Below are 19,192 nucleotides of genomic sequence, written 5' to 3' on the forward strand. Positions count from 1 at the left end.
TGTTTAGTCAATCAGCAGCCGTGATGACACTCATAATCCTGGATCTCACCCTTTTATTAGTTAATCCGCAAGATAATAGAGCTTTTACAAAGGTCCCACAAGCATTTCCTCTACTAGAAACACCTTTATCCAACCTCCATTCCTAGATAAAAAATTGCCACTTGACTTTTCGCACAGATGGAAAGAGGGAGAGTGTTTTTGATCGGCCACGGGAAAGTGTTCCAACTTCACGGACATTCCCTGAACTCAGACTGAAAGCTGTGCTCTCCAGCCCGAACCTTGGCCATGAGGATTTCCGCCTGCTTTAGCCACCCCATTGAGTCTTTTGAAGGAGCTGACAGCCGAGGAGATGATTCAGCAGCAGACTGCAAGTATGGCCAAGACTTTGAGAACACAAACTGGGAGGCCTTGCAAATGAGACACAACCCATCTCTTTAAGCGTGACATGTGGAGACCTGTTTTCTTGGGGGACAGATATAATGTTGCGTATCGTAAACACTGCATTTGCTCAGGTTACTGTACACATTAAAAAAAAAAATATCTATTTTAGAAAATCGGTCTTTTCGCAAAATGCTTTGTGTGGTATGGCTTAAAATGCAGAGCTTGGCTTGTTTGTCTTTTTAATAAGTGCAAATGTGTAAAAAGAAAAGCCATCCTGAAGTCAGTGCCAGCCTTTCAGCACTTCCAGGAGTTTGCTTACTGGACAATAAGTTACCCTTCTGTTTTTGTTAATCAGTAGCTAATGATTTATTGACTGTTCGGGGTGGGTAAAGGTTAAAAAGAATCTGTTTCCTAGTTATTTTTAATCCAAAATAAAGCACTCCTCTGCATTGTTAATGTGCTGGTTCAGACCCCACCACCCCCAGAAGTGCTGGGTGGAAAACACCTCACGTTCACATTGCTTCCTAACGCTTCCAGCTACAGTAATAATGGGAAAAAATGGAGCAACTGGCATCGGGTCCCGCTGGAGGCTGCTGCTGGGGCTCTGGCCGCTGGCGGGGTCCCCCCTTGCTGGCTCCCTGGCGCTCATTAGGCAGCGCGCCAGCCGCCCCGGCTCCTTCGTTAACCCGCTGGCCTCTGCTCCTCTATCTAACATGGGGAAGGGAGAAACCCCCTCCGATTCCCAGGCGATGCTGTGCTGCTTCAGTGGTCAAAAAGCTCATTAAGGGTCTGCGGCGGAGGCAGTGTCCCTGGGCAAGCAGACGGAGCCCAGGCCCCAGCAAGAATAATAAATAAATAAACAGGAAAAAACAAATGGGGAAAGCACCGTGCCTGCAATCCCAGGGGGAGAGACTTGGAAATGCCAGAGAAGCTTAGCACCGTGGCATGGACTTGCAGACTGTTCTGATCAATCGGGAAACTCCAAATTAGGTTAGATTAAGAGAAACCATTCATGTTAATCTCTGCTTTTTAAAGTTTCCCCCTATAGCTTTCCAGAGCACCTTTAAAATAAGGTGGTGTGAAGAACTGAGAATCTTTTACGCATCCTGATTAGTCACCAGGGAAAGGCAGGACAAATCGTTTCACATAAACCCCTTACTCCTTTGATGTATGTATCCCCTTTATTCCCTGAATATTTTAATGGCATTTCTTCATACAAACTTGGCTTGAGTCTGTAGAGAAACATGAGAGCCTGTGACAGTGAAAAGGAAAACCAAAAAGCTTCTCATCTTCTCACCGGTGAGTCAAAAATGCAAATCCTGAAAAGCCACCAGACCAGTTCCTTTTCCTAGACAAACTCCCTGAAACACCCATCCTCAGGATCCAGGCTAGGCTACAAAGTCAAGCGAGTTGTACTAGCCTGATTTGTTATCTCCTTCACGCTTCATCCAGAGGCTAAACTTTGATATTCAAAGCTGGAGCTTTCGGCACAGCTATGAGACCTGGCACACATGAACGGCGCTGCCCGAATTGCTGCTGCTCTTTTGGTGGTAGGGCAGAGATGGGGAGCGGCCCTCCTGTCCCACCATGTGGCAATGGCATGGTCAGGCTGTGAAAAGCCATGGCTACACACACAGGGCATCCAGTTGTGCTCCTTCCCTCCACAGAGCCCGATCAGCATCTTCACAAATATCATCCAGCTCCTGCAAAAGGTGTACTCTAAGATTTGACTAATTTTGCAAAGGCTGCTGTAGGGCTGACAGGAAGAATGAGTTCCCCGCCCCGCAAATGGAAATTTTACCCTCACATTCCTATTCCCAGACACTTCTCAGCTCTTTGATGCTAAATCAGTGACACAGCAAGAAGGACCTGTTTTGGCTGCTGAGAGACCATGACCACTCCTCAAGACAACATCCAGCTTTCCGCGTAGGAAACACCACTCACCACGGTGCTCTGCTGCTGTGGGTTCCCTCACCCACCCTCTGCAGCCCTCTTCGTCTCTCTGATCTGCCCCTGTGGCTGGCACGCTTTCTCCCTGCCCCCTCCTCCCTTCTGAACCCTTTTTCTCCCTATTTTGCTGCCTCCCTCCCTTCCACCAACCTTTCCACCAACAAGGACACTCTTCCAGGATCCTTGAAGAACTGGGACAGCAGAGCACGTGAAGGATGCTGGAAGAGCATCCTTGTTCTCCCTCAGTTCAGCAAACCCTTCTCCCTTTGCTATTTGTCCCTAACTACCTGCCAAAGTATCACCCTTATATAAATCTTGTATGTTTAAGATTTAATTTTGCATCCAGGATGGAAATGTTATTGCTGTCAGAGTCCAAGAAATTTCTAGAAATATCACAACGTGACATTTGTTCACAGCAACTAAACTCTTGCTCCTTCCACTCATCCCTGGTGACACCTTGCCAAGCAAACTGCTGCTCAGTGTGGGTGACGGGGACACAACCGAGTCTATAAAACCCAGGAATCTCACACTGCTCTACCGGCTACCCCCCTCATGGTTGGGCCTTTGCAAGGGTTTCCTGGTACACACAGACCCTTCGTGGCCAGGTAATTGCAAAGTGCTGCTTCCCCCCACTCCACCGACAGAGGCAAAATACCCGAAAAGTTACTGCAAATCAGCGAGGTACTGTAGATTTAGTGTGTGATTAAATGGAGATAACAGTGCACTTCAAAGCACTCAAACCAAATTCCTGAGGTGCCATTTCAATGACTCTGCTGGCTTTGCAGAAGCCCTCGGCTGGCTGGGCTGCACGGCACAGCCTTCAAGCACCATCCTCAGGGCCTTATGGTGAGAACAGGGCCATTCACTCTGCCAGCTCTCATGGAGGTCCCTCGCACCTCCTTAGCCTTCAGGAGGAGCCGAAAATCAGCGTTTTGGGAGGTGCTATTAACCTCCAAGGTGTTTGGCGGTGTAGAGGTGTTAGACTGCTCAGCTCGAGCCGAATCAGGCTCAGGGAGCGCCACCGGGTGCCGCCTTCCCCAAGGTGATCTGAGAGCCCCACACCATGGGGAGAGTCATGCAGCTGAGACCCAGCTTGGGCCAAGAAATGGGAGTGCTGTAACCGGGCATGCAAGTCAAGCTTTTTAAAAACTGGGAGGAGCGAGAGGAGTAAGCACTGAGCAGCCTTGCTGAGGAGGAGGCTTCCAGAAGAGCTGGGGCTCGGGTTGGTTTTGACATGACACGGTCCCTACTGTCACTCACAGAACGAAAACTCTGGGGACCCTTTCTGAAAATTTAGTTTGCATTTGTGTATAAAATCACTGCCACAACAACCCCTGTTTACAGGTGGTGTTTGCAAACTCTGCAAGAACACTTCCGAAAGCAGGCAGGGGAGAGAAAGAGCCAGACACTGGGCATGCACTAGTCCTCCTCTTCTCCAGCCACCCGAGAGATTGCCCAAAGCTGTTACGGAGAGCTGAGCAATGCAGGGCTGGGGAGCAGGACACACTTCGCCTCTCAGTAACCTCCAAATGACTTTCACTGCTTTACACTTTCATTTCCCGAGACACAGATTTAGAGGCGAGTTATTTGTTGTTTTGTGTCAAGACAATGGAATCTCGCTCTGCCGCCAAATCCTGATTTCCTTTCCCAGATATCAATCACTTCACACTTACCCTCTACCAGAAAAAAAAACAACAACCAAAATCAACAAAACCAATTACTACTAATTGAAACCCGCATGAATAAATATCGGTGGAATTGCAGGGAAGGGCTTTTAAAGTCCAGGCTCACGTGTGCCTGTTCCACAAGGGCAGATCAGCTGCCCCCTGTTACACCCAAAACCACCTGCAAGAGCTCCGCAACCATGCCTGAGCGGGACCAGGAAAAGTAAATATTAGCCAGGCGTCCCTTCAGTGCTTTTCGGGAGATGTTAGGAACATAAATGGTTGCCACAGGCCAGACCAAAGTCCCACTGAGGGAGTGGTAGATGCTGTGGAAGAGTGTAAGAACAGGGCAAATGTGCAGCAACACTTCTGTCCTCCTGGCTCTTGGCTTCCCACCTGCAAGACCGCAGGCTGAAGCTTGAGATGCGTTTTCACAGGATCGTGCCACATTTTACGGATGGAAGGGACTCATATTATCATCTAATCAGCCTTCTGCCTTTGACAACCACACAACATCACCCAGCGAGTCCTGCCTCAATAACATGGCTTGCACCTGAGCTAAAATTTTCCTTCAGAAAGGGAAATACTGACTTGATTTAAAGATTTCAAAGGACAGCAAAGCCATCAGAACTGTAGGCAGATTATTATGCAGATTATATACCTTTACTATTAACGCTACTGTATATAATTTCTAATCAGAATCTGTCAAGCTTCCATTTCTATATATCAAAGCTATCATCTTAACAAGACGAGGACTTTCATTGATGATCCTCTGGATTTAGGTGGAAGAGGATGAATTGGGTCTCATCGAGGATGGGAGTCTGAATCTTCAGCCAGAATGCCAGGAAATGACTCATAAACTGAACTATTTTTGCAGAGATTACCTTTTCTCATGGCATTTTTTAAATTGAGTTCTGAGTATATAGGAAATGACATGTTTTGCAGTCAGACACGAGCAACGTATTTTGTGTTTTACTAGAGCAACATTTTGAACTTTAAATGTAAAACTCTGGCATGCATTCAGCAATGGAAACTCGAATCTCATTCCCTTCCTTTAGATGCTTTTAATTTTAATTGCTACAGTTTGGGGGTTTTTTTAAGCAGTCATACCCACTAGCACCAAAAATATATAGTACAGATAAATAACACAAATGCATAGCTACAAATTCCTCTGATTCAAAGGTCATACCCTCATATTGTACGTGTGCCTCCAGCACTACTTACCATCATGCTTCATAAATATACAAGCCTGCCCACCAAGAAGCACAATAATCTGCTGATACAGATCTTGTAAGAAAGTTGTGAAAAATTACCGTGACCTGCATCTGGCTAACAATATTGGTAATCCAGTAAGAACTCCTTGACCTCTTGAGTTGGAAAGTAATTTAAACATGTATGTCCCTCAGGATGTTGGTTAAAAATTTTGGTTGTGGCTAGCAAAGAAAGTGACTTTTTCACTTGAATTGCTTTTCTTCCTGGTATAACTGAAGAAACCCTGGCAACTTTCTCTCTGAAGAAGAGGCCCTGCACTTACACAGATAACCACAGAAATGTCCTTCTCAAAACTAGAGCTGATGACTTGACTGCGGTCATGCGCCCCGTGTTTTTGGTGTCCTCCAAGCTTTCCCGTGCTTAAGCTACGGCAGAACTTTTGATCCCATGAAAATGGCGTAGAAGGAAAGGCATCCAGCACAAATTGATGATCTGGTGAAGTATACCATCAGCTCTCTGCTGGAAGTTAGCACCGTCCACTGCCTGCTCCTCACCATGCCACCACTGACCTCCACGACACTGCAGCACCTTCTGCTATTAAATATTAACTATTCACAATGAGATGGATAAGGAAGTGATAAAATTAGAAATATGGCTAAATCTTAAGTAAGAATATGTGATTTGTTTTAAGAGGAAGCACTACATTTTAATACACTTTCTGCCTTGCACACTTGAGAGGACCTTTAAAAGCTATATTGGCATTTCTTGGAGATATTATGAATTTAGGTTTGGAAATGCAGATCCACAAAGTTTATTTCTTCCTGGGAAAATATGCCCAGAGAACTAGGTTGTTCCTAACTGAATGACATTTTCAGTATTTACAGCACCGCCCGCCTCCCAGATTTGCTTAACATTGCAATTAATGTTCTGCATTTTTCTTCACCAGACAATGCCAAGCAATGCTAGAGCGGGCTGTGTTGATCATGAACACTGTAAACACAGCAAGTCACTCTGAGCCAGCCAAATCCAAACTCTGTCGGGGCCCACATCTGATCAACAGTGGCATTATCATAATCTTCAACAACTGCATTGTTTATTTAGAAAATCTCCCTCAATCCCTTAACAAATTAGTCTGGAAGCCACCGGGAGGATTAACTTCAGAAATGCTCCCTCAGATCGCAATTATGTCTGCTCAGATGTCACGAGCGATAGACATTTGCATAAGTCATACGCAGCCTTTATTACTAATTGCATTTCCAGTGATTTGACTTCCATTGGGGTCTGTCTTTTCCAACTGAGTTACAAAACGCAGCACTCGGCAGGGGCAACCATGACCCGGTTCGAGAGGTGCTCCCCGGCACAGGGTGTAATACCTAATACCTATCTAAGAATTTAATTGCCAACCACTTTTCCTGACCATTCAGATTAAGAAGTAAACGATACTGGCTGGTGTCCTGGATACTTTCAGGGCAAACTCTTTCACCTTGGGTCCAATGACTAGAAGTTATGCCTAGCTGGTGGCAGCTATGTGGCTTTTCTCCAAGTAGCTGGCAATCCCTATTCAGCTGCAGGCATGTGCCTGCCTCATAAATCAGCCGTGGTGCTGGCAGCCTCGTTGGCAGGCTCGGCAGGGAGACCGAGGGCTGAGCAAACAAGGCTTTCGTGCTGGAACAGGAGCCTCCCGCCCGAGGGGCAGTGCGGTGGCAGGGTGGCACCGGGAAGCCTGCGCTGAGCCACTGCGTGATGCTCGTTTGCCTGTAGGTCCTGGGGGGACGGGGAGCCACGAACCCTGAACTTCTAACAAGAATTAGTCCCCTTTACAGGAGAGAAAGCAGTAACCAGTGTCCTCCATGTATTTGACGCAGTTGTCACAATCTGAGTGTCACTAAAATGTTGATATCAGCCTTTTTTTTTTTTTTTCCCAAAGGCAAAGGGGTGAGATCAATTATCAGTCCTGAATAAAGAATAATTATATTTCCATAACAGGTGAATTTGCCATCATCAAAGAGGGTGTGTGTTTTCAGAAGGAAACGAGGTAACCTATCTGTCAGCTCCACAGGCACCCGGCACAGGGGCGTATCTGCCATAGCCAGCAGGGCTTGTGCTCACCTCCATAGCAGACCATCAGAGTTGCTGTATTTCATCCCACTCTTTTCAAAACGAAGTAATACATTAACCGCTCCAGCGCAGATCAGCACCACTCCCACTGCCTGTGACTGCCCGTGTCGCTTGTGCTTAAGCAAAGGGTTTGGATTAAAGGGCAGGTCCTGCCTGCCCATGGCAGGGGAACACAAGTGGCCACCGAGTTTCCAGGTGCCCATGAGCACACCAGCATGCAGCCCTGTACGTCTTGATTTTTAGGATAGAGCTGTATCACCCTCCAGTGACTGATGGCTGGATGAAATGTGGTCCCAGACACCTTTTGGGTGGGAGAATGGGAGTGGGCCTGAGTTTTTAAAAAGGAAGTTTTGTGTACGCATCCTCAAGTCCTTCAGCAATGCTCTGCCTCTGGCCCCTGCTAGGCAGTTACGCGACACAGGCTCCCAGAATCAAAACAGAGGATCTAGTAAAACAAAGGCAGTGATGAATGCTAGAGATTTGCTGTAAAGATAATCCTAAAGATAATTCCACTGAGTGGCAGGCATAACACATGTATGGGTATGAGACAATGCAGGGGATGTACAAGACTGAACCCAAGAGCTTATGCTCACCATTTGGTCAGCTAAAGCAGGTGCTCTGTATGAGTAAGGCACACTCCAGCAAGATACATCATGCATCTAAGGCAAATTTGTGCTAACTTTTTGCATTGGTGTGTAACTGCCTCCTGCACGCCCGCTGGTGGGCTCCGGTGACCACTGTGCACTCCCCATTCCCACCACCTCTGCAGCCACCCCGCGAGACTGCTGCTTTCCTGCTCACGTCTCCCTTGGGAGCTCAGTGGGTTCATCAGGCTTTCTGTCAAGTCCGTACATTTACCCACCCTTCTCATTTTCTTAGACCAGAAGCTGCCATTGGACTGGAGGTCTGGAAGGCACCTGTGCAGAAAAGCCTTTCAAGCAAAGAGACTGGCTTAACTTTTCTGTTTCATTTAGAAAATGGGGGGAAAAAACCCCAAACCCAACAACCTTCCCTTTACATCTCCAAGATGGCCAGGTAAATATTGCAATTTTTATCTCAAAGCCTTGCTCTTGTCCATTGTAGAAAGTCTTTATCCTGAAGCTGCTAAACACCAGGCCTGTTGTAAAGTGCTTCTTATTACTTGCTTAGTGTTGAGGTTTAACCCCGGTGGGCAGCTAAACCCCACAGAGCCGCTCACTCACTGCCCCACAGTGAGATGGGAGCAAGAAACAAGTAAAAGTGAGAAAACTCTTGGGTTAAGACAAAGACAGATTAACAGGCAACGCAAAAGCTGTGCACGCAGGCAAAGCAAAAGAAGGAATTCATTCACCGCTTCCCACCAGCAGGCAGGTGTTCAGCCAGCTCCAGGAAAGCAGGGCTCCATCACGTGTAACGGTTACATGGGAAGACAAACACCATCGCTCTGAACGTCCCCCCCTTCCTTCTTCTTCCCCAGCTTTATATACTGAGCATGACATCCCGTAGTATGGAATAGCCCTTTGGTCAATTGGGGTCAGCTGTCCCAGCTGTGCCCCCTCCCAACTTTTTGTGCACCCCCAGCCCACTCGCTGGCGGGGCAGAGTGAGAAGCAGAAAAGGCCCTGACTCTGTGCACGCACTGCTCAGCAGGAAGTAAAACATCCCTGTGCTATCAGCACTGTTTTGGTCACAAATCCATAGCACAACCCCATACAAGCTACTATGAAGAAAACTAACCCTATGACAGTCAAAACCAGTACACTTGGATGTGACAAAAATCGCACATGAAGATGGAGTGTGCATGGAGTGAAGGTGGGTAGTTTGGAGCAGAGCTGTGGATGCTTTTGATTTTAACAGTAAGAGCATTGACAGATACTGTCACCCATTAACTAAACTCTCAATTTATGCCTATTCAGACAACTTCTGAATAACGGGCAAACACAATGACTGCTGGGGAATGGCTAGCTCTAGCAAACAGAGAGAGAAGCTTGGGCTGCCAGAAAACATGAAGGGCCCTCAGGAAATTGTGCTGATGGAATCAGCACATGCTGATGCTCCTGGAATCTGTCTACAAGACCAGAGTAAAATGCATGCCAAAATAAACAAGCTGCTGGGGAAAAGGGTAGAGTACCTGTTTCAGGTTTCAGGACACTCTCCTTTTGCAAATGAACCTCCATTGAAGGCCTTGATTTTTCCAGGCCACGTGAAGCCCACTTTAAATCCTGTGTGAGAACTCAGGAAAGCTGAGGCTGATGGAGACAGCAGTGATGGCTGTAGCTGGCCAGGGATGCCCACACGGTGAGGAGCAGCATGAGAAAGGATGGGCACTGGAAGAGGGCAATAGTTTCCCAGAAACAGTGGCCCTGCTGGTTGCTGAAGGCTGATCTCTGCATGATCACAGGAGGGGGCAGGTTTTCATCAGGGAACGGTGGTGTCAGGAGAAACAGTGATGGTGCAGACCTGCTCCTTGGATGTTGAAGGTGAGCGGAAGTGGAGCCTTTCCTGAGCCCTACGGCCAAACCCAGCTGCACAGAGCTCCCATACAACATTCCACTTTCTGACCAACACATTGTCTGACTAACGGCAGCAAACAAAATCCTGACCTGGCCCGCCCGGGGTTGCTTTTTCTTCCTGTCTTTTCCTCCCTGACCCTGTCTCTCCCTCCACTTCACCCCCTGAGTCCTACGCAAGTGCAGACGGGATCTGTCCCAGGCCTACCTGGGCTGGCAGCATTCCCAACTCCACATGGTCCTCAAGACCCTCAGCTGGCCCCAGTTCCATCCAGAGACCAGCAGGGCACACAAGCGGTGCCCAGCAGCACTGGAGAGCTGCCACTTAGATGGCACAAGCAGTCAGGGCTCATTGAGGTCTCCCCAGAAATGGAGCCGGTTGATTTTGCCCAGACATATGCTACCACCCGGCACCAATGACCAGCCTGTGGGGCACTACTGGTGATCCATGGTATGGAGGATTTGTGGATGCAGACTTAAAATGGTGAGCTCTGCTGGCGCCGGAGCACAGCTGTACAGGTATGGTTAAATAACCCTTTGGGATCCGCGTTGTCCAAGGAACCCACAAGTAAAGAAGAAAGCTGCCCTCCTGCCCGCCGGCTGAGCCAGTACAAGGGGAGAGCTGCAGCACGCACCTGAGGTACAGAAAATCAATTACAGCGTGGGTCTTGGCACAGAAACAGAGGCTGTTTTGGCACCTGGAAACAGCTTTCAGCCGGTGGGTGAGGGATAGACCCAAGCTCTCCGGGAAGGAAAGGTACTGGCAAATTCTAGTGCGTGAGTGGGCTGAAAGCTGAATCTCTACAGCATTAGCTCAAACTTCGGCGATATTCAAGCTCCAGCTTGTCCCAGATGAAGGCCAGTTAACTCAAGAGAAACCATCACTTACCACAGGCAGGAGATTTTTGAAAGCATATGTGAGTCTGATTTAGAGCAATGCACGTAGCAATGCGCTTTGAATGCACAACACACTGAAGATCAGCCCTAAGCAGCCCTCATTTCTTTTAAGTTTATCTCTCACTGAAGAATTTGCCTGTTTTCTCTGGCAGCTGTCTTCAGGCTAAACGCAGGTCCGGGCTTTGCTGGGTGGAAAGTGCACAGGGACGGAAAGCAGCAGATCCCTGCTAACTCTAACTGCTGTGAAAGGATGGGCTACTCCCAAGACAGTCAAGCATCTGAAACAACCACCATGGCACTCTTCAGTCTAAAGACATACAAGGAAGGAGTCAAAGAACAGCAGCTTGCTATTGATTATCAAATATGAGAAGAAACCTTAGCCCAGTTATGGAAAAAGGATAATGTTTGTCCTGAATATCTCGTCTTGGGAGCCTGCAGGCTCAAGTGACCAGTACAGCTGAGATGCTTTCTGAGGCACCCATCAGTTTTGCACCTCCTGACCATGGAGGAGGATCCCATGCACACACACTGCCCAGTCTAGCGTGACTTCTGTGAGTCATTCTGGGAGTCATTCAGGGATTTGTTCATCCTGTTCCCCAGAATTACTGTACAGCACATCAGTGATTATCCTGTGCTCCCTTAAACAGACACAGAAGGAGTTTCCACCTACAGAACAGTAACGTCCTTAAGCGACTTTGATGTCATATATGTATAAGTAACATATAAGATACACAGTATATAAATATACATGTACATGCCCTCTATAATTAAAGGAACATGTCCATACGTAAAACATTTTTATCTTGTGCCAAATGATGAATTCTACCCTGAGGTAATGAGTCAGGTAAAACATTAACATAAATTTGATGGTGTATCTTAAATTCTGAACAAAATTGCATTTCTATCAGAAGTTTGCAAGAGTTGCTTGAAGTTTTCACTTAATTAAAAACACCACCCACTACCGGGCTCATTAAAACCTCCTATCCCAAGCACTGCCTACAATCACACATGATCCTGTATGTGCAATGAATGCCACATAGTTCCTGTGAGCATTGTTACCATCAAACATCCTGGTGCTTTTACCCCTATTCTAAACTAGTATCAGCATGGCTAAATGTATTGATCACCACTCATACTAGCAGGGTCAGGAGAGCCAAACGATAAGACCAAACTGTATTGGAGGCTGACTGCGCTCTCATCCTGGGGAGAGGAGGCACATTACCAAGGCAAAGAGGGCAGCTTGCATCGCTGCTGCCCTTTACGCCAGCTATCGCCTGAACAAGCGGCAGGTTGTTTCTGCTATTTTTCATCAGTTTTATTTGACAGGCTAAAATCTTCCCCCTTCTCCCACTTTTCCTTCCAAGATAATTTTAAAAAAATCCCATTTCTTCTGAATTTCTTATCAATTTAAACTTACTAATTTCTTATCAATTTATCAACTTCCTGAGAAAGCAGGTCACACACACAGGCCACCTTTAATTTAATACCTCCCATTGATTTTAACAGCTGCGAGATCAGGATTCCTGAAGGTAAGCTGCTTGAACTGACAGAGTCAGCGAGTAGCTTTCCTCCCTGCTTTCCCCTCACTGTCAGCAAACATCTATAATGGCAAGTAATGTTGCTAACAGGTAAACTGATACCTTGCTACTCGGTAGCTGACAAGACTTTTAATATATAACTGAAACTAGAGAATGGTTATAAAACACTCCTAGTTCGCTTCTGCTCTCTTATAGCTACTAATTCCTTCCCCTTGGTGTTCTCCCTTCCAGAAATGCAATACAGAGCCAACACTTCCTTAGTACAACATCCATGTGCTTCCCTTAGGCAATTCCACTGAAACCGAGTATGTCAACTGTTACCAGGGGAGTAAGCATCCATTTCCATCACTACACGGTAAATGAAACGGCACTGCTTCCCTTCCTCCCCTGATACAAGCCGTTTATTTACTGCAACGTTTTACAGGGCCTGCACATACCAGGATTTGTAAGAAAGCATCAAATACTTGAGCTGATAAAGGACTGGTTCAATGCTTCTCTACAAACACAGTGGCGCAAAGCCAGGTCCGGACTCGCCTCTTGCCAATGAGGCTCCAGTGTTTGTCCCCAAGAGGCAGGTGACCCTCATTAAGGAGTTAATTATAAAACACCATTTTTCAACAACACTAAAGGTAAACATCACCACACACATTGCTTCTGAGCTGAGTACAGAAAATAATTTACAGGAGTCACTTCTACACTCACTTCTTGTTTCAATATCATCATTACCAAACCAACTTTGCACAGGATGGCAGCATCACCAGGATGCTGCAGAACTGTGTGCCACGTTAAGGAAATAGCTGCTGCAGAAGTTTCCCACCAGAGTTGCCCCCCACATCCAACTCCTGGAGTCCAAATTCCAGCAGTGCTCAGCCAAATATAGTCCACAGAGCTGCAAGTGCCAAAAACCACTCAACCTTTGCTCGTATCCGACCATGACCAACTCAGATTGCAGGAACAGCCTTCAGAGCTGTGAACACTCATCTACAAAAGTTTGCTTTGGACTGAAGTGATTTAGATTATGTATCAAAATCTGTTCGACACTCTTCTCAAAAACTAAAGATGACAAATTAATTTCGGCTGTGATGAAATCTAATACTCCTTATGTGAATTACAACATTACCTGAAAGCTCTGAAGAAGACCGAACCCTTTTTTTTCCTTGTTAGATTCTGTACAAACGTGGAAAGAAGGAAATTAACAATTTCTAGCTTAGTTTTTGAAAAGATACTTTAAAGAAGCTTAACAAAAAAAGGAATCAGGAAAGAAGGATGAAGCTAAGGGAGCACCTGACCCCACGTGCTTGCTGTGAGCACAACAGGAAATTTTTGAATTGCTATTTATTTCAACCTGCACCACTACATGCCCAGCAGGAAAGGGTCCAGCTCGAAGAAGCCTGTCACTGCCCGAGGACACAGTGGTGGGTAGAAAGAGGACGGGCACAACCGTCATGACCCCAGTCACAGGATGAGCAGCCTGGCAGCACTCAACTGTAAAAGTGTGAATAATAAAAAAAGTTCAAAATGTCTGTAGGGGTTTTGCTATGCAAAAAAAAGCAGAGAAGTGACACAGGAAGGGACCGATGAATGGATAGGCAAAGGTGATAATATTTATTAAATGCAAAGGTGATAATATTTATTAAATAAAGAAAACCTGCTGATGGAGCAAAAGGCGGATGGAGGGAGATGAAACTCAACAGGTGAGAGGGATAAGAAAGAGCAGGTATAAACACCTCTTTAAGGGATTTTTAATGCGAGACATAGACAAATGAATAAAATGGACCTCTATGGGTATCTGGGATGATGAGTTATACATTTCCCATGGACAACATCAGGATGAGATCTCTAAAAAGGAGCAGAGACCAGAAGCTCCCTGGGCAAGCAGCTGAACAGAAGAAGGGACAAGGAGCCCCCAGAGATGCTGGTGGGGGCAGCCCCTGCGGCCCCACCGCCAGGAACCAGGTCCTGCTGCAAAATGCCAGAGCGAGCTGGAGGCAGAGAGGAGGGAGGGGAGTCCAGAAGGGGCTGGAGGTGGGGATCAAACACCAGCCAGAGGGAGGAAGGAGGGAGATGGCTCAGGGGAGCTCTGCCTGCTCATGAGGGCTGCACAGTGTCTTGAACAGAGCAAAGGGGCTGAGTGGCGATGGGACAAGGCCCTGACACTGTGCAGTAGGATTTCAGAAAGAGTGGAAGGATGCAGTACCTGCAAAATAATATGAGTGCATAATTTAAGCAAACTCATGAGTTTTGGGTACTCTGTTATTTAAACATGTCTCAGTTGTGTCAAGTTTAGACAGAGCATCCCATTTATCTTGGCACAACTCAAATCCCTAAATTATCTCTGTCTTTTCAACCTCCTCACAGGAAATTTTCTTCCAGCTTTGTTAAAACATGAAGTAGCCAAGGAACTGCTTTACAAACAAATACCAGCTGAGGCGAAGGCTTAACCCTGCTGCAGGGTGCGGCGGGCAACCCGGCGGGCAGGACTGCACAGCCGCCCCCGGCTGCCACTGCCCCACAGCCCCCGCTCCTCCCTTCACTGCTGCAGAGCTGCTGTAACAGAGGCAACTCTCAGACATGCTGGGAAGTCCTGAGAGCACGCTAAATACATATAGGTTAGCATATCCTACTCGTGCCGTTTACTCAATATTGTGAGCTCCCCTCTGCCAGCCCAGATTTAACCACTCTGGAATAAAGGAGGCTTTGAGCAACCTGGTCCAGTGGGGGGTGTCCCTGCCCATGGCAGGGGGGTTGGAACTAGATGATCTTTAAGGTCCCTTCCAACCTAACCCATACTATGGTTCTGTGAAATACTGCTAAGGGGAAGGTGATGACCTCTGTCTCTAACATGGACAGCAAAGGGCACAGTGCTGCTTTCCACGCAGTGATCCTGCTTTTGATCACTTTTACTTAATGCCAGCGGCAAAGGCAGTGAAGTTAGTGGTGTCTCCTGGCACAGCCCCTCTGCTCTCCCTCTTTTCCCTGAGTTTCCTCCCGTGCAGCAGGGCCTTGCTTGTTCCCCTTTGAAAAATGGGAAGAAGAAGAAAATGATGACAGGGTGCACGTGTTAATGACAGGAAAACACCAGCTGCTAACATGGCTCACCTACCAGTCTGCTTGAAGACCAGCAAGCCCTGAAAACGAGGCAGGCGTTTATTTTTAACACCCATGACAGATTTCTTTGCCTTTTAAAGAGTATCCTGGGGCTGCCTGGGCCCCTTATCTGCTCAGCAGTGCTTCAGCGAGCTGCTCCAGCGGCTGTCCCCATGGCTGTGCCCTCCCCTCCTCGTCCAACGAGGAGCTTGCAAGCTGGAATGTCCCTCTGCTGCCTCAGCAAGTGCCTCTTACTCTGCTGAAGTGATTCACTAAGAAATACACAAACTATGGAAACATGGCACGTTGCAGTTTGTACGGAAGAGCCCCACAGTGTCCACAGATGTATGCATGGTGACACCCCAAGTTTCGCTTCTGCTCTGGACAGCAGAGAGTATATTAAGTATATTAAGTATGGAACTTATAAAATAAGTGGTTTTGTTGCTATTCTTTAATAAAATAACTATTAAAAAACACTTTTATTTTGTCAATAAAATACCCTTAGGGTAGGAGATCCTATCTAGGAGTCCAAAGAAAATTTTAATCCTCCCATTCAAACTGCCACACAAACTGTGATGAAATGATGCAGTGCTGGGAAATAAAGAACTTGCTGATCATATTAATCCTTCATCTTCCATTCAGCTTCCTACACCAGTATCCTGTTTCCTTTTTAAAAGCCAACAATGCTCCTCTATTTCCTTACGTGATCCCCCATAATGCTATCATGTCAGACTTAAAAGCAATGCTTCTCAGTAACTAAGTGAATTCTCTAATTTTTGTTATAGATTGTAGAAGAGCTCTGACATCTATCTGTAAACAGTGACACCGAACACCCTAAAAGCCTGCTTTTTGGTTTTTCACAAAACGGCTGGTTTGCACAAAGCCCCCGCCTTTGGTTCAATCAAAGTGAACCTGCTCTTGACAGCTACCAAGGGGGCAGCTGTGGGACAGGGACCCTAGAACCCACCCCTGAGTGCCATGGACTGCGTGCAATGATGCTTTTTGCATTTCGTTTGCACATCTTTTTATATACCAGACATAAAATGATTTAGTAAGATAGCCCTTGATTATTGAAAAGTGTCAACCATTTCACAACCACATTTTCCAAACCAGAGAAGCTTGCACTAGCTAAACTGGTCATTTTACACAAGAAAAGACAGTTATAGGGAATAATTCTGCTTTGCTTCAGAAAATTCTACACTAGTGGTTTGTAGTTACTACACTGAAGGCTCCTGCACTGCACAATTCTTTAAAAAGAACCAAATCAGGGAACCAGCTATTTTAGATACACTGAAACTTGTGAGGGTTTAAAGAACTGAAAACTAAAATAGTTCCAAGTATCTGAAGGCTTCCCTGGTAGTACTTCTGAAAAGGACATACTAAGTCTGATTTCGCCTTCCCGAGATAAAACTCAAAAGTCCTCAGAGGGAATTTTTGTCCCAGGCAAGGTGAGCAATACTAGTACCATTTCTGCAGAGCTGTAGCAATGTGCCTGGTTAAATAAATGAAATTTAAGTCACCTGCACGCATCAGGTCAGAGCTAGATGACCCGCGCCTCTATTACTTTACAAATAATAGGCTAATCACGAACACAATTAATCTTACCTTATTGTAGTACTGCACCTGGACCGAGTGCCACTGCCCATCGCTGACCCCTCCCGGAATGAATGGTGCCACCGTAGTGGTTGTCTCCCCTGCAAGGGAGGCAGAAGGGAAAAAAAAAGTCAACATCAGTAGAAATAGTGTTCTGCACTAAACCGAAACACAGAGGGACCCTCATCAGGCACAAAATGTAGCCGTCTTACTTCATCATGAAAGAATTTAGGGTTTCGTCCTGCAAGGCAGTAAATATCCCCAGTTTCGTGGAATTATTTTGGTGCACAAATATAAAAATAGCTTCTGGTACACTCAGGTGAATTATGTTACTTTTTATTATGCTTCTGCAGAGCGCAGTAGCAGATGCATTGGGTAGATACAGATATCGCTGAAGTGGTCAACCAAGGAAAAAAAAGTACGTGACTTTTTCTGCCAAAAGCAGCACTTTGACATTTTTTACTATGATGAAGTATCATGCCAGGATATTTTGTCAGGGAAGGGAAGCTTACTCCTTGTCAGAGCTGAGGAAGTGAAATCCAGAAGTACAGTAGTATAAAACCCATGGTGACCATGGTCCCAGCAAAATTTTACCAGTGATTAATGAAATTATTGGCAGCCTTTCAGTATTTAAATTTGAAAGCAAGTCGTTGCCATTGCAGTTGGAAAGCAGAAGCTTTTAAGCCAGGTCTGAGTCAGCAGAAGCAGCTCAGTAACCAGGCATATCTGTTCCGAGGTAGCGGCAAAATAAACATTCGTGTTGAAAGTACATAAAAGGCCTGGCACAGAGAAGGGATTGCTAGGTTTCGACTTTTTTTTTTTTCTTTCTCTTTCTTTCTTTCTTTTTTTTTTTTTTTTAACGGTTGGAAATTTCTACATAATAAACCACAGAAAAAATAACTCCCTTCCGTAAACTAATGAAGTTCATAGTATTTGTTGAGCTCAAAATGTACTTTCAACTCTTTATTTGCAATGAATACTTTACCCTGCATGAGGTATTATTTCTGTGTCCCCTACTCTCTTTTAACTCCCATTCTATATACTTCTGTTATTTAAACAATACAAATTTCAGCTTAGCACATTTGACATATTGCTGTGATGTTTTTTAACATTTTGAGATAAAAAATCCATGGTAAAAACTGAGTTTTTTATTCAGCTAGTAAGTTTCTGCAAAAGGAAGATCATCAGCCTCCGATCCTTTTGCTGTGCTTTCTGTGAAAAAGTTGTTGCGACAGGTAAAACAGACAGATCAGATGTCTAAAACTTGTACTGTTCGTTAAAAGCCACTTAAAACCATAAAACATAAACCATTCTCCTTCCAAAGAAAATACCATTTGTAAATATACAGGACCAGACCTGCTCTCAGGTGCAGCAGTGCAAATCTAAATTTAGTTTCACGTATTTTAAAGGAGTTCCTCCACATTTAAATGCATATAAGTACAAGTAGAATTTATTTTTCTCTCATTCATCCCCAGGGTGCCTTCCAAGCAATTTGATTCAAGTTTAGACAGGCGGAGCAGAGCTACAGAAGAAAGCACATCTCTCCAACTGCAGCATGTTATTTCATTACACTAATCCATTGAAAAACCTGCCTTAAAATCTAATTTGGACAACTTTGAGGTAATAAAGGGGAAATGAAACCGGATATCTTCAACCCAAAAGGCCCAGATATGCACTTAAGCATCGCTGGTAAATCGATGGGGTCACATAGGATTTACCATTGGGTCTGGGGGCAGCGGCCGTCACTGGCGATGAGTGTAAAACACCAATGTGGGCTGTGACTCTGCTTCTACCACTTTACTGCTTGCAATGTCTCATTTTTCGCAAACATAAAATGCAAGTTGACTAGAGTCCGCATGTCTAACCTGAATATGGATAATGGGAAATAACACAGTAATTTCCTGAATTAAGTGCCTGGTACAGAGGTACTAAGATCTCACTTGACCTACACGTAACCCCACTTGACCTACACGACAACAGCCTTTCCCAGATAGTTGTTTCTGTCCCAACAGAAAATATCCTCTAAACCTGTGACAACTAGAGGTTGTCTGCTCTGTTGAGATTTAGGAAAGCCCCCAAAGCCTTCCCACTGAACTCACAGACCTGCTCCTGGGCTGAAGCAGTGGTCCACCAAGAGCCTCAACAAGACTGCTAAAGTCCAGGGGGTGATTCCTGGTGGCTTCAATGTGCTTCAACCACGCTGTACAGCTGCGTGCTAACAGCTTCACCTGCTACCCCTGCCACAGCAATTAGCACAGTTGGGC

At 45.9% G+C, this 19,192-nt stretch overlaps 1 protein-coding gene across 1 annotated transcript in view; it reads right to left on the minus strand.

Moving 5' to 3' along the window:
- CELSR1 (cadherin EGF LAG seven-pass G-type receptor 1) overlaps positions 1 to 19,192 on the minus strand; it is a gene marked incomplete at both ends in the record, with an annotated part of 173,490 nt that overhangs the window by 55,900 nt on the left and 98,398 nt on the right. The window contains one exon of the mRNA XM_082479271.1: positions 16,941 to 17,029. Within this exon, the coding sequence (XP_082335397.1) occupies positions 16,941 to 17,029 (89 nt within the window). The remainder of the gene's footprint in view (positions 1 to 16,940; positions 17,030 to 19,192) is intronic.

This window comes from Vanellus vanellus, assembly GCF_965231255.1.
Source record: "Vanellus vanellus genome assembly, chromosome: 1".
Lineage (NCBI taxonomy): Eukaryota > Metazoa > Chordata > Aves > Charadriiformes > Charadriidae > Vanellus > Vanellus vanellus.